Raw genomic sequence first — 11,837 nt, 5'->3', positions numbered from 1 at the left:
GGTTGAAGGTTTTAAAATATATTATCATGCAAAAGGAAGTGGTCAAAATATAAGTTTTTATACACCTTTATACACCTTTACTTTTACTAGAGAAACCTTGGGGATATCTATACATGGAATTTGTTTTGGTATTACTAAGGAACTCAAAGAGGTAATAATTAAATGTTGATGGTTGTGGACATATTTTAAAAAATTTCACATTTTATTACATGAAAGAAGACAAGTGATGCTATAAATATTGTTATCTTTAAAAAATAAGTTCAGTTGGATGGATTACCCAAGAGTATCACTTCAAATAGGGATACTAGATTCTTAAGACGTTTTTTGAAGACCTTGAGGAAAAGGTTGGGATCTAGGTTGTAGTTTAGTCTACATATTATCCTTAAATGGATGGAATGATGTAGGTTATAATTGTATGTCTTCGTAATTTGATAAGATATGTGGTAGGAGATAAACCAAGGTAATGGGATATAATATTAAAGTAGAAGTTCTTATAACAATTTAGTAAATAGATCCATATGGAAGACTACCTTTTTAGAGTGTGCATGGTAGATCACCAAAGGAAGTGATAGATTTGGTGATATTTCTAATTGCGGGACATGCAAATAGTGAATATGTAGTGACATTTGTAGAGTACATGGGAGATGTACACGATCAAGTAAATATTAAGTTGCTCCAAAGTAATGGGAAGTACAAAGAGAAATACGATTAGAAAATGGTAGTGAAGACATTTTTAGAAGGAGACCTAGTAATGTATCATCTAAGGAAGGAAATTTTTCCTAAGGGAACTTATATCAGCTAAAGTATAAGAAGATAACACCATGTGAAATCCTTGAAAAAATTCTAATAATGCATGTATAAGTTGGATATATTTGATGATTTGGAAATTTCACTAGTTTTTAATGTTGTGAATATTATGAGAACGATGAAGAAATTAAAGAAAAAAAGGTAGCTGACAAAGAACTAGTAGTAGATTGTTAAAAACATATTCCATTAAAGAAGCTAGTGCAAGTTGAGGAGGTGTTGGTAGAAAGAATTTGTCCGGAGACAAGGAGTAAGGAGTATAAATAATACCTAATTAAGATAAAATTTTGAGGTTCAAAAGACTAAGCATCATGTGTTTTTGAAGAAGAAATTGGTTGATTTGGGTGACCACTACCATTTGGTAAATCTGCAATCCATCCCTCATGAATTGGATGCTCGCAAAAATTTTCAACCATAGGACTCTTATGTGGGACACTCCCTAGATAAGTAAGTTATATTACATGCATTTTGAAATCATAGGTAGGTACAAAAGTATTAAAAGAATTTCCAATTAAAGTTTAAGGCCCTAGATAGGCCTACTTTTACCTTCACATTCATTCTAGTGCTTTAGGTGGGCATTTCCTAAGTGGTTGGAATTAGGGTAAATTTCTTTTAAATATATTAGGAATTAAGAATGGAATTAGGATAGGAAATGAAATGGTTTTGTAGTGAATTAAATGACCATTCCCCTCAACATTTTACAAAACTTGACTTGATTCATTAGCCTTCCTTTAGTGCAGATTTTAGTGTTGATTACAAGCACTTGGCTAACTAATGAAAATCAGATATCGTAACATTTTTGCAGATTTATATCTATGGAATAGTAATCATTTGGGAAATTTTGACGAGCCGAAGTTTTGTTAAGAACCTAATTGAGCTAAGCCTAATACATTTTGTTTTAAAAAATAATTTATGTTGAAAAAGATTACTTACATTTTACTAAAGCTTCATAAGCATTTGGTATAGATATAGTGTAATGCATTATTAAATAATAATAATAATAAAAAACAAATAAATAAACAAAATAAATGTTTATAATTATTTGTTAGTTTATTTATTTATTAATTATTTATTCTCACTTTTACTTATCTACTATTATTATTATTATTAATGAGGCATTACATATAGCCAAGACATATTTTTTGGAAATTTTGAAATTGTATGTGGGTGGAAAATGGAAAGAAAAATGTCTTTCAAGATGAATAATCTATTTGACGTTGAATTCGAACCCATACTTACATTTTTATGAATAAAACTAAATTTTTTTATACAATCACCCACCCTTAAAGAAGCACCCAACTCAAACTAATGAAAGAAGGGTAAGTTGCAAATTCCAGAATATAGGTTTTGTAGAGGACATAGAGTACTAAAGGCTCATATTCTTTGTTTTCATAAAATATCTTAGAATCATGATACTTGCGTACAATTTTTTTAGCACAAAAGAAGTTATGATGAATGGAAGATTTGGAACTTGAACTACATGAGGACATCATCTCCATGGACATTTAACCTTTGAACTAAATATGAACCACTAAAGGAAGTTGGACCAGGTGATGAAACCACCAAGAATTAAAATTCCAAATATATCAAACTTCTTGTCGTCTATTTTGTAACAAAGAAGATCATATTTGGCTTTTTGAAGATTGAAGTTTTGGCCTTTGTATCTTAAGCTTGTTCAAAGATTGTTTAATCAAAGTTGATTTCTCATTTTTGTATATTGCTTGATATAGTTTTTCATATTAATTGGATAAAATATCAAATTTATTAATTTTTTTTTGTGAAATTGAATTTATTTTGTCATATATGTTAATTTGTTTCTATTGAGTATTTTGATTTTTAGTGGTTACCAAATCTCTATGTCACACCATTATTTTATTGTAATATTTTATATTAGGTCTTGAATCTCTAATGGCTTGTTTGACATCTTTTTTTTCAATTCCCCAATTTTAATCCATTTCATCATGACAATGTATAGACCAATATCTTGAATGGTAGTCTTTGCTCTTAGTGTGTCCATATGCTTTATGTCAAAAATTGGCAAAATGCTTCTTCTAATAATACAATGTCCATATTTTTACTACATAATATAATAAGACATTTATCTTTTAATTTTTAATTCATTTAATAATAATTATTTTTAAATACTTAACTTTGCTTTAAATTAAAATGAAACACTTGAAACCCTTAACATGGTATTGGTTCAAAATTATTATTTATACTAATTTTAAAAAATACTTCCTTCAATTTTCAATTTCATTTTTTTTTTTTAAATACAAGCTTTTCATATCTCTAATAACAACTTTTCCACACAATAAAAATTAATTATAAATAAATTATATTTAAAATTTAAAAAATTGTATTTCAAATAAATCAAATTCAAAATCTAAAAAATTTAGTTACAAATAAATCAAATTCAAAACCTATATACTTAATTTTTTTTATAACCATTAAATATAATAACTATATTCTTCAAAATATTTATTTGTAATTAATTTTATTTGTGGTATTAATTTTCATTTAAAATCATCATATTTTAAAAATTAATATTTATGTTTAATTTAAAAAATTCTAAAAATTTAATAGGAATTTAAAAGTCAAAGGAAAGTGTGTAACATCTGGAATGCAAAGTATTCCATCAATAAATATTTTAATATTGACCTAGTTATACTATAATATTGATATAATCTTGAAATGTGAGTTTGAAAATATGTAGTTTTATCGTGAGTTGTTAATGTTTTTGATTTTTTAATATATATTTTTTTCGAAAGCTAGTAAAGATTTTTTTGAAATGATAATTTTATTTGTGAACTTTTGGAATGATAATTCTGAGTTCTATAATCTACGGTGTAAATGCTTTCGAAATTTATGGAAACGCTCAATTCATTTATATATTCACAATCACATTTGAAAATTCTTTCTTGTCAAAATTTTGGACAGTTGAGCATTTTTTTCTTTTAAATGTATAGGCGTTTAATTAACGGAGTTGTTTATAATGTGATATCTTAGAAATTTTGGTGATGGAATCTGGCGGAAGAAATTGAGGTTAAATCTCGATTTGTTGCAGTTAAAATGGTTTTTTAACTGCATATTTGGATTCAGCACCCTGAAAAACCCCTGGGACGCCTTGATTGCGCAAAAATTAGCTATCAAACTTGCGATCCCAAAAAATTACTGCCAAATTTTGACCGAAAAAACCCACCGAAAAAACTTCCAAAAAAATCTTATTATAGACCACTGGTTAATTAACGCTTTCATGACGTGCAGAGCATCTTGTGGGGCCTACGTTTTACCTCCAATTGCGTGTGGGGCCTGTTTGCGTCTTACTTTTAGTTGAATGCGCGTGGGGTTTCAAAAATGCGTTGAAATTTGATGCTCGATGTCGGTGACTATGCTCTGTATTTTATAAAATAACTACGTATAAACCACAGCTGCATAAAATAACCTTGCATAAACCGCAGGTGAAGGTTTAATATCTATAGCCAGTGTTTCCCACTATCTCTCTGCGCTTTACAAACCCTAACTTGGCTACCCCTCTGCAAATTGCGTCCATAGTATCGAAGCTTACTACCTTTCATTTTTGTTTTCCAGTTCGCAATGGCTGCATCCTCATCCTCCACCTCTGCCGCGGCTAATCCCAGCTACAAATCCTACAAAATTTTCATAAACCATCGCGGGGTTGAAGTGAAGAAAACCTTTGCCAGATCTCTGTATCTTCGCCTCCAAGAGAAAGGATTGACGCCTTTCCTCGATGAAGAGGAGATGCAAGAGGGATACGAAATTTCTTCTCAATTAAAGGACGTTATTAGAGACGCCTCTGTTCATGTGGCGATCCTTTCTCCTAGATATGCTGAGTCATCTTGGTGCCTGAACGAGCTCGTAATGATGTTACAGTCAAAAGCTCCTATAGTTCCCGTGTTTTATCGTGTCACTCCCGCTAAAGTTCGGTGGATACAGGACTCTTATGGTGAAGCCCTGCAATTACATGAAACGAAGGGGCGATATGATACCAACACTGTTAAAGAATGGGGAAATGCACTTCAGCAAGTGGCAAATAATAGCGGTTTCGAGCTGGAGTCGTCCAATGGGTGAGAACTCAACCTTCCGTATTGATATAGTTGTGTTTTATACTGATAAATAGACATAGGCGTTTGTTTCTCACTAGGTCTACTTATTGTTTCTGAATAATTAGTGAGGAGTTGGTGCTGGAGCTGCTAGATAAGTTGGTTAAACGTCTGTCAGAAATGGTGCCAGAGCCAGGCTTGCACGTGGCTGATTATCCAACAGGGTTGGATTCAAAGCTCAAAGATTTCGAAGATAGAGTGCTGTTGCAGAAAGAGGAAAGCGGGAAACCTCAGATCTTGGGGATTGTAGGGTTAGGTGGCGTAGGAAAAACAACGTTAGCAAAAATTTTCTTCAATGAGAAGACATTAGGTTATAGGAAATCCTGCTTTTTAGCTGACGTCAGAGATCATGCAAGTAAGGGTTCTTTACATTTGTTACAGAGTCAACTCCTTAAGGCCTTGAATGGAAGGGATGAGCAGGTAAACAATGTTCATGAAGGTAAAAAGAAGCTGGTAGAGCCTCTGAAACTTTTTGACACTTTAATAGTGTTTGATGATGTTGATAATGTTGACCAGGTGAATGCATTTTTGCCTGTCCAAACTGATAATCTCAATTCACGGAGTTTAATATTGATTACATCTAGGGATAGGGGTGTTCTAAGAAACTCAAGAGTTGAAGATTCATCTATTTATAAGCTATCTGGGCTTAATGAAGAGCACTCCCAAGAGCTCTTCTGTTCCTATGCCTTCAGCCAAGCTGATCCGCTTCCAGATTTTCAGCATCTAGTATATAAGTTTTTAGAATGTTGCGATGGATTGCCCTTATCTCTGAAAATAGTTGGGGCATTACTTTATAATAAAGAAATATCCGAGTGGGAAGACGAATTGGAGGCTCTTAAAGAAATACTTCCCAGTGAGATACAGAAGACACTTTCTAGAAGTTATTGCTCACTTGATAAACAGGAAAAAGAGATATTCCTAGATATCGCGTGCTTTTTCATAGGTGAAAACAGGGATTCGGCCATAAGCATATGGAACGGATCAGATTGGAGAGGAAAGCGAGGGTTTCTAAATCTGCAGGACAAGTCTCTTGTAGAAGTGGACGACTGGAATTGTATACGTATGCACGACCACGTAAGAGACCTGGGAAGAGAGGTTGCTGCTACTTCGTCGCCACATCGTCTTTGGCAGACAAAAAGGGTTATTGATTATTTGTCACAACAATCATTTGTAAGTGTTTAGTCATTCTCTTTTTTAAGATTATTCACTAAATGCGTTTAGCCATAACATTCGTTTTTCAACTATGGACAGGTAATCACGGTGCGGGGAATTCGGCTGGTTGAAGGCGAATTTGGTGGCGATGATCTATGTGACATTATTGAGACTGAAAATGATGGCTGGAACCGCATTTTGAGGAGGTTGCAAATTCTTCATATTGAACGCTCTCTCTTGGAACGCATCCTGACGAGGGTGAAGTTACCAAATCTATTGTGGTTCAGCTGGAAAGGATGTCCCTACTCTTCCCTGCCTTCGTTGGTTACAATGAAGAAATTAAGGGTTCTACAAGTGGATGGAAGCGAATTAAAAACATTGTTGGACAGTGAATGCGAATCATCAGTAAGTAGAAATTTGTTATGTTGATGTTTGTATGTTTAGAAATTTGTTAGGTTGACGTTGGTATGTTTAGTAGGTATTACTGTCGCACAACATTTTCGTTCGAAAAGAATTCGTAAGGTTATGATAATGTGAATTATGATATTACTTGTGGTGGTAACGAGTGAACATTTTGCTTTTGCACGCACCTCTGCAGTTGCCAGCATCTTTGGAGGAGTTGCATGCAAGCCAATGTGTGAGGCTGAATAGCATACCGGTCCCGGCTCAGGGGACGAAGCTCAGATTCCTAGATGTTTCTGGGTGCTACAACCTAGAAGAGCTGCCAAGTATGGAAACGTTTTTATGTTTGGAGGAGTTGCGGGCACAGGGATGTGAGACCCTGAAGAGCATACGGGGGTCGGCGCAGGCGACGAAGTTGAGATCCCTTAATGTTTCTCGGTGCTCCAAGCTAGAAGAGCTACCAAGTATGGAAACGTTTTTATGTTTGGAGGAGTTGCAGGCACAGGGATGTGAGAGCCTGAAGAGCATACGGGGGTCGTCGCAGGTGAAGAAGTTGAGATCCCTAAATGTTTCTGGGTGCTCCGAGCTAGAAGAGCTGCCAAGTATGGAAACGTTTTTATGTTTGGAGGAGTTGCTGGCAAAAGAATGTAAGAGGCTGAAGAGCATACGGGGGTCGGCGCAGGCGACGAAGCTGAGATCCCTAGATGTTTCTTGGTGCTCCGAGCTAGAAGAGCTGCCAAGTATGGAAACGTTTTTATGTTTGGAGGAGTTGCATGCAAGCCTATGTGTGAGGCTGAAAAGCATACGGGTCTCGGCGCAGGGGACGAAGCTCAGATTCCTAGATGTTTCTGGGTGCTCCAAGCTAGAAGAGCTGCCAAGTATGGAAACGATTTTATGTTTGGAGTTGCGGGCACAGGCATGTGATAGCCTGAAGAGCATACGGGGGTCGGCGCAGGCGACGAAGTTGAGATCCCTAAATGTTTCTTGGTGCTCCATGCTAGAAGAGCTACCAAATATGGAAACGTTTTTATGTTTGGAGGAGTTGCAGGCATACGAATGTGGTAAACTCAAGAGCATAAGGGGCTTGGGACAGGCCACAAAGCTTAGATCTCTGTATATTTCTGGATGCATAGAGTTGCAATCATTGGTATTTTTGGAAGAGTTGCGGGTAGGCGGATGTCTGAAGCTGAAATTGAAGATGCTGCTGGCAAAGGGATGTATGAAGCTGAAGAGCATACACGGGTTGGCTCAGGCTACAGAGCTTATACGCTTAAATGTTTCTGGATGCTCGGAGTTAGAAGAATTGCGGGGCATCGAAAGGTTGGTATCCTTGGAGGGGTTGTGTGCAGACGGATGTAAGAAGCTTAAGACTATACAGGGGTTGGGGCAGACGACAAATCTTAGATTCCTAAGTGTTTCTGGGTGCTCAGAGTTAGAAGAACTGCCCAGCATGGAAAAGTTGGTATCCTTGGAGTGGTTTTACGCAGATGGATGTGTGAAGCTGAGGAGGATCCGGGGGTTGGAGCACGCGACAGAGCTTCAGGAAATGAATGTTGGAGGGTGCCTTGAGTTAGAAGAAGTGGAAGGCGTTGAAGATTTTACGTGGTTGCGTATGCTAGATGTCTCAAAATGTCCTAAATTACAATGCCCTGTGTGGGAGTAGGGGACCCGCTGAGTGGAGGATTGAAGTGATGATAATTAGATCACTGTAACAGACGGTCATAATTCATTGTTAGACAATTATATTTACATCATGGTCCTCGTGCTTATTATAACAAGCATATTTACATGTTTTATGCGAGTACATGGTTTTAATAGTAATTTAATTGATACGGTAAAGAAATTTAATTTAATTTAATTATTGATTATTGTTAAAACTGTAAAGTAATTTAATTTAGATAAAAAATTTAAAGAAATTCAATTAATTAGGTTAAAGAGGAGGTAGTTTAAATTTTATTGTTGTGTTTTATGGAAAATAATTTTTAATATGGTCTATTTTTGATTGAACATTTAAATTAGTATTAAAAAGTAATGATAAAACTAAAATTTTAAAATAATTATATTTTAATTAAAAATATATATTTAATATTTTATTTACGTTATGGCATTAATTTAAAGAGATTATTGGTTTAGTTTCCAGGATGTTACTCTTTTTTATAATGGTTAAATTCAAGCTAGTGTAAATTACTTTTTGAACAAAATATAACACCCTTATAATTTTGTTAACAAATTAATTTTGGAAGTAACATCTATTTTGAAAATTTTCAAAGAATAAAAAATTAAATGTAATAAATTCATACATGTAAAAATAAGTTTTACAAATAAATAAATTATAACAAAATTTAAAACTCATAATAAATCAATTAAATTTATTATATTAAATATTAAATATTAAATATTAAATATTAATTAATCATTTCATCATTAATAATGTATTATATACTATTTTTTTTTTTTTTGTGTAAAACTAATTCTATTAAGTAGAAGAGAAAATATTTACAGGGTGACCGAAGTCGGTACAAAGCTCTGAAGAAGAGCTATCATTCCAAGAAAAAACTAACAAAGCCTCTCTCCAGAGGCGAAGAGACCCATAACTGAAAACTGAAAACAAAACCATCCATAGCAACCCATACATATTAATCAAAAAGAGGAGACCCGTTCATCAGCAACTGGCATAGACCCAGAACCCGGATAACAAAGAGGCAGTCGACGATTTCCAAAACTGGAACAAAAAGACGGAGGTTTACCTCCAGCATGGGCACGCTACTCATCAGGCTGTTCCTCCACAACAGGACACCATCCGAATTGCTGTTCATCTTCTGCTGGAGCGTTGAACTGAGCAGAGGGACCGGGATCGGCAGGTTGCATCACCGTGTCCTGAAGGATTCTTCCAGGTTCCGCTTGTGCAGGCTGTGGCACCATACCAATGCCAAGCTGGAATGCCGTGGGAGGACCATCAACATCACCAAATCCTATGATATGATCAACAGTGCCTCCCAATTGCGTGGTTTCATAAAACATTACCGTGATGTGAGCAGTGACTCGTGGCCGATGAAGCGAACTGTCAAAGGTGAAAATGGCAGACCCAGTGGAAGAGGGTGGCCCAGGAGGCAAATTGGTGGCTCGGCGCCTTCCTCGTCCGCTATGAGTGCTCGGATAGCGCCCAGTGAACAGCTCGCTGGAGGCCGGCGAGTCCGAATTGGATTCATTAGGGGCACGTCTGGGTTGAACCCGCTCGCAGCCCATCCTCTGTCGCAGGCGGGCCATGAAAGGAGGGGCCTCAGACGGATTCCCAACAGACGCTGCACTGGATCCTCGAAAGCCCACCGCGGCAGGAGAAAACGTTTGACTGAAACTCTTTGAGCCCACGAGAGCGGAGAGGCTATTGCCTTCGAAGTCCTCTTCCTCCTTTCCAAAACCTTTGCTCAAAACAGGACTAATGCACCCGAGACTTAAAGACAGAGACCACTGCTCGGAGTTCGAACTCCAGCCAGTGTCCCAGAGAGAAATAGCATAAACCATACACGCCACCTCCGTTTCAGACGCAGAATTGACAGAGAGGATCCAGCCTAAGACTTCATCTATCTGCCTCGCGCTTGCACTGCCTTGCGCTTCCTTATAGTTGTATTTCCTCCCTCGGTAAAACCACACCATAACTGCCCCATTGATGAAGACCGCCATCGCTTGCAGCTCACAACATGCGAGTACCCATGCATTTACGACTGAACCTGCGGCACCTAACGAGAGAATGTGGGAGTCTGCCTGCCAGGCTGCCTTCCCCCGCGTTACATACTCCTTCACGTACAGGGTGGGCAGGTGTCGAGCCGCCTCCCACCACCCCTGTCCCATCGCATTGAACACGTCCCTATCCACCCGCATCCGGGGTATATACTAATTATTATTAATAATGTCCTCTATTTTGTTTTATAATTTTTTTTTATATTTCTATTATGTCTAAATAAAGGATTCCAATTTGTTTGCTATGATTTGATATAGTTATTTTTTATAACTGGCCATAACCTAAGGAAACTTATTATACTTAATATCACCATCAAAGTGATTTAATTTTCAATTATATTTTATAATTATTTTTAAAAAGAACTGGACATGTTCTCGAGAGTGAAGGAATCTAAATATAAAGAAATATAATTCTATTTTATATATTTATTGGCTTGTTTTTTTAAAGTGTTGAAAGATAAAAGACATGTTAACAAGAATTAAAACATAAATTATATATTGAGACAACTTATTTCATAAAAGTAAAGAGATTGGACAAAATAATTGAATATAAAGATAGGTTGATTATAGTAAGTGAAGTTTTAAGGACCATAAATATAGTATATTAAGCAAAATTACAAAGCATAAAAGAGGCCAAAATATTTATAAAGAAAATACTTCATTCCAAAAGACCAAATAGAATTAACTAAGTAAATCAGAAAAATTAAAGAAACTAAGAAAGAAGGAAAACAAACAATAATTAGGAACTAAAAAGTTATTATTAGAGATACAAATACTAAAGGTAAAAAATAAATAGGAATTTGGTATACTTGAGATCCTCTTCATGGTGTTCCATGGAACAAATGGCATATATTAATTTATATTTTGAGTGAAATTGGTATTGTATTATTGGTTGAAGCTTGTAAGCATGAAGAATCTAAGGTTCTTAACATTGAAGGATTTGTATTGTGATTGATATTGAATATCAAATCCTTCATAAAGGGATTGGAGGCATATGCTTGTTACATAAAATGAACATTTCTTCTCACATTTGACTTATAATAAATACATTCTCAATCAATACATTTGGAGGGAGATTTAAGATTTTAATGCCAACAATATTTATATAACAATCTATTACTTCTTGCCCATCAAATTCTATTTCTATAAGAAAAACAACCTAGATAAAAATTGTCCCTACAAACACAGAACAAGGTATTTACAATATGAGAATTAAAGATACTATCCCATTTCTAAGAGGCTTTAATGTTGTAACTCAGCTAATTAAGTTATTTTTCTAAACAATAATTCCAATCCTAATCCTCTTTAGCTAGATGAGGACCTTGCTTTAGCTAATAGGTGCAAAAAACTATGAAGCTCTGATTGAGAATTTATTTGGTATTGAACTAATTGAGTTTTATAGTTCTCAATATCTAATAATTTGCAATGGTCTAATGAGATGGTAAATTTCTAACTAGATGATTTGTATCCATGAACTAGGTAGTAGTGTCATGGACTATGTGATATCCCCATGCATATACAAATAAATAGTAAATTTTAACCTTTTAAATGAGCATGAGTCTAACTTCAACCATCGACCTTTGGCTTCAACTTTGAATTTTATCCTGCACAAAATCTCCA

The 11,837-nt window shown here is 35.3% G+C and overlaps 1 protein-coding gene across 1 annotated transcript; it reads left to right on the top strand.

Annotated features, from left to right (window-relative positions):
* The first annotated feature begins 4,288 nt into the window (after window positions 1–4,288).
* LOC149200968 (TMV resistance protein N-like) lies at window positions 4,289–8,142 on the top strand. Its single transcript, XM_089401143.1, has 4 exons — window positions 4,289–4,889; window positions 4,994–6,095; window positions 6,177–6,482; window positions 6,676–8,142. Exons 1-4 carry the CDS (start codon window positions 4,399–4,401, stop codon window positions 8,140–8,142), a joined length of 3,366 nt encoding a protein of 1,121 aa, XP_089257269.1. The 5' UTR covers window positions 4,289–4,398.
* The last annotated feature ends 3,695 nt before the right edge of the window (window positions 8,143–11,837 follow it).

This window comes from Pinus tabuliformis, chromosome 2_1 (genome assembly GCF_031772625.1).
Source record: "Pinus tabuliformis cultivar Carrire ecotype Pingquan chromosome 2_1, CPIR1, whole genome shotgun sequence".
NCBI lineage: Eukaryota > Viridiplantae > Streptophyta > Pinopsida > Pinales > Pinaceae > Pinus > Pinus tabuliformis.
This window is presented reverse-complemented; position numbering and strand designations above follow the sequence as displayed.

Bases quoted from the DNA above. Each gene is read 5' to 3' on its own strand.
- LOC149200968 (XM_089401143.1), top strand. From the start codon at position 4,399: ATGGCTGCATCCTCATCCTCCACCTCTGCCGCGGCTAATCCCAGCTAC. The intron at 4,890-4,993 runs GTGAGAACTCAA...CTGAATAATTAG, and splicing joins GAGCTGGAGTCGTCCAATGG to TGAGGAGTTGGTGCTGGAGC. The intron at 6,483-6,675 runs GTAAGTAGAAAT...GCACCTCTGCAG, and splicing joins ACAGTGAATGCGAATCATCA to TTGCCAGCATCTTTGGAGGA.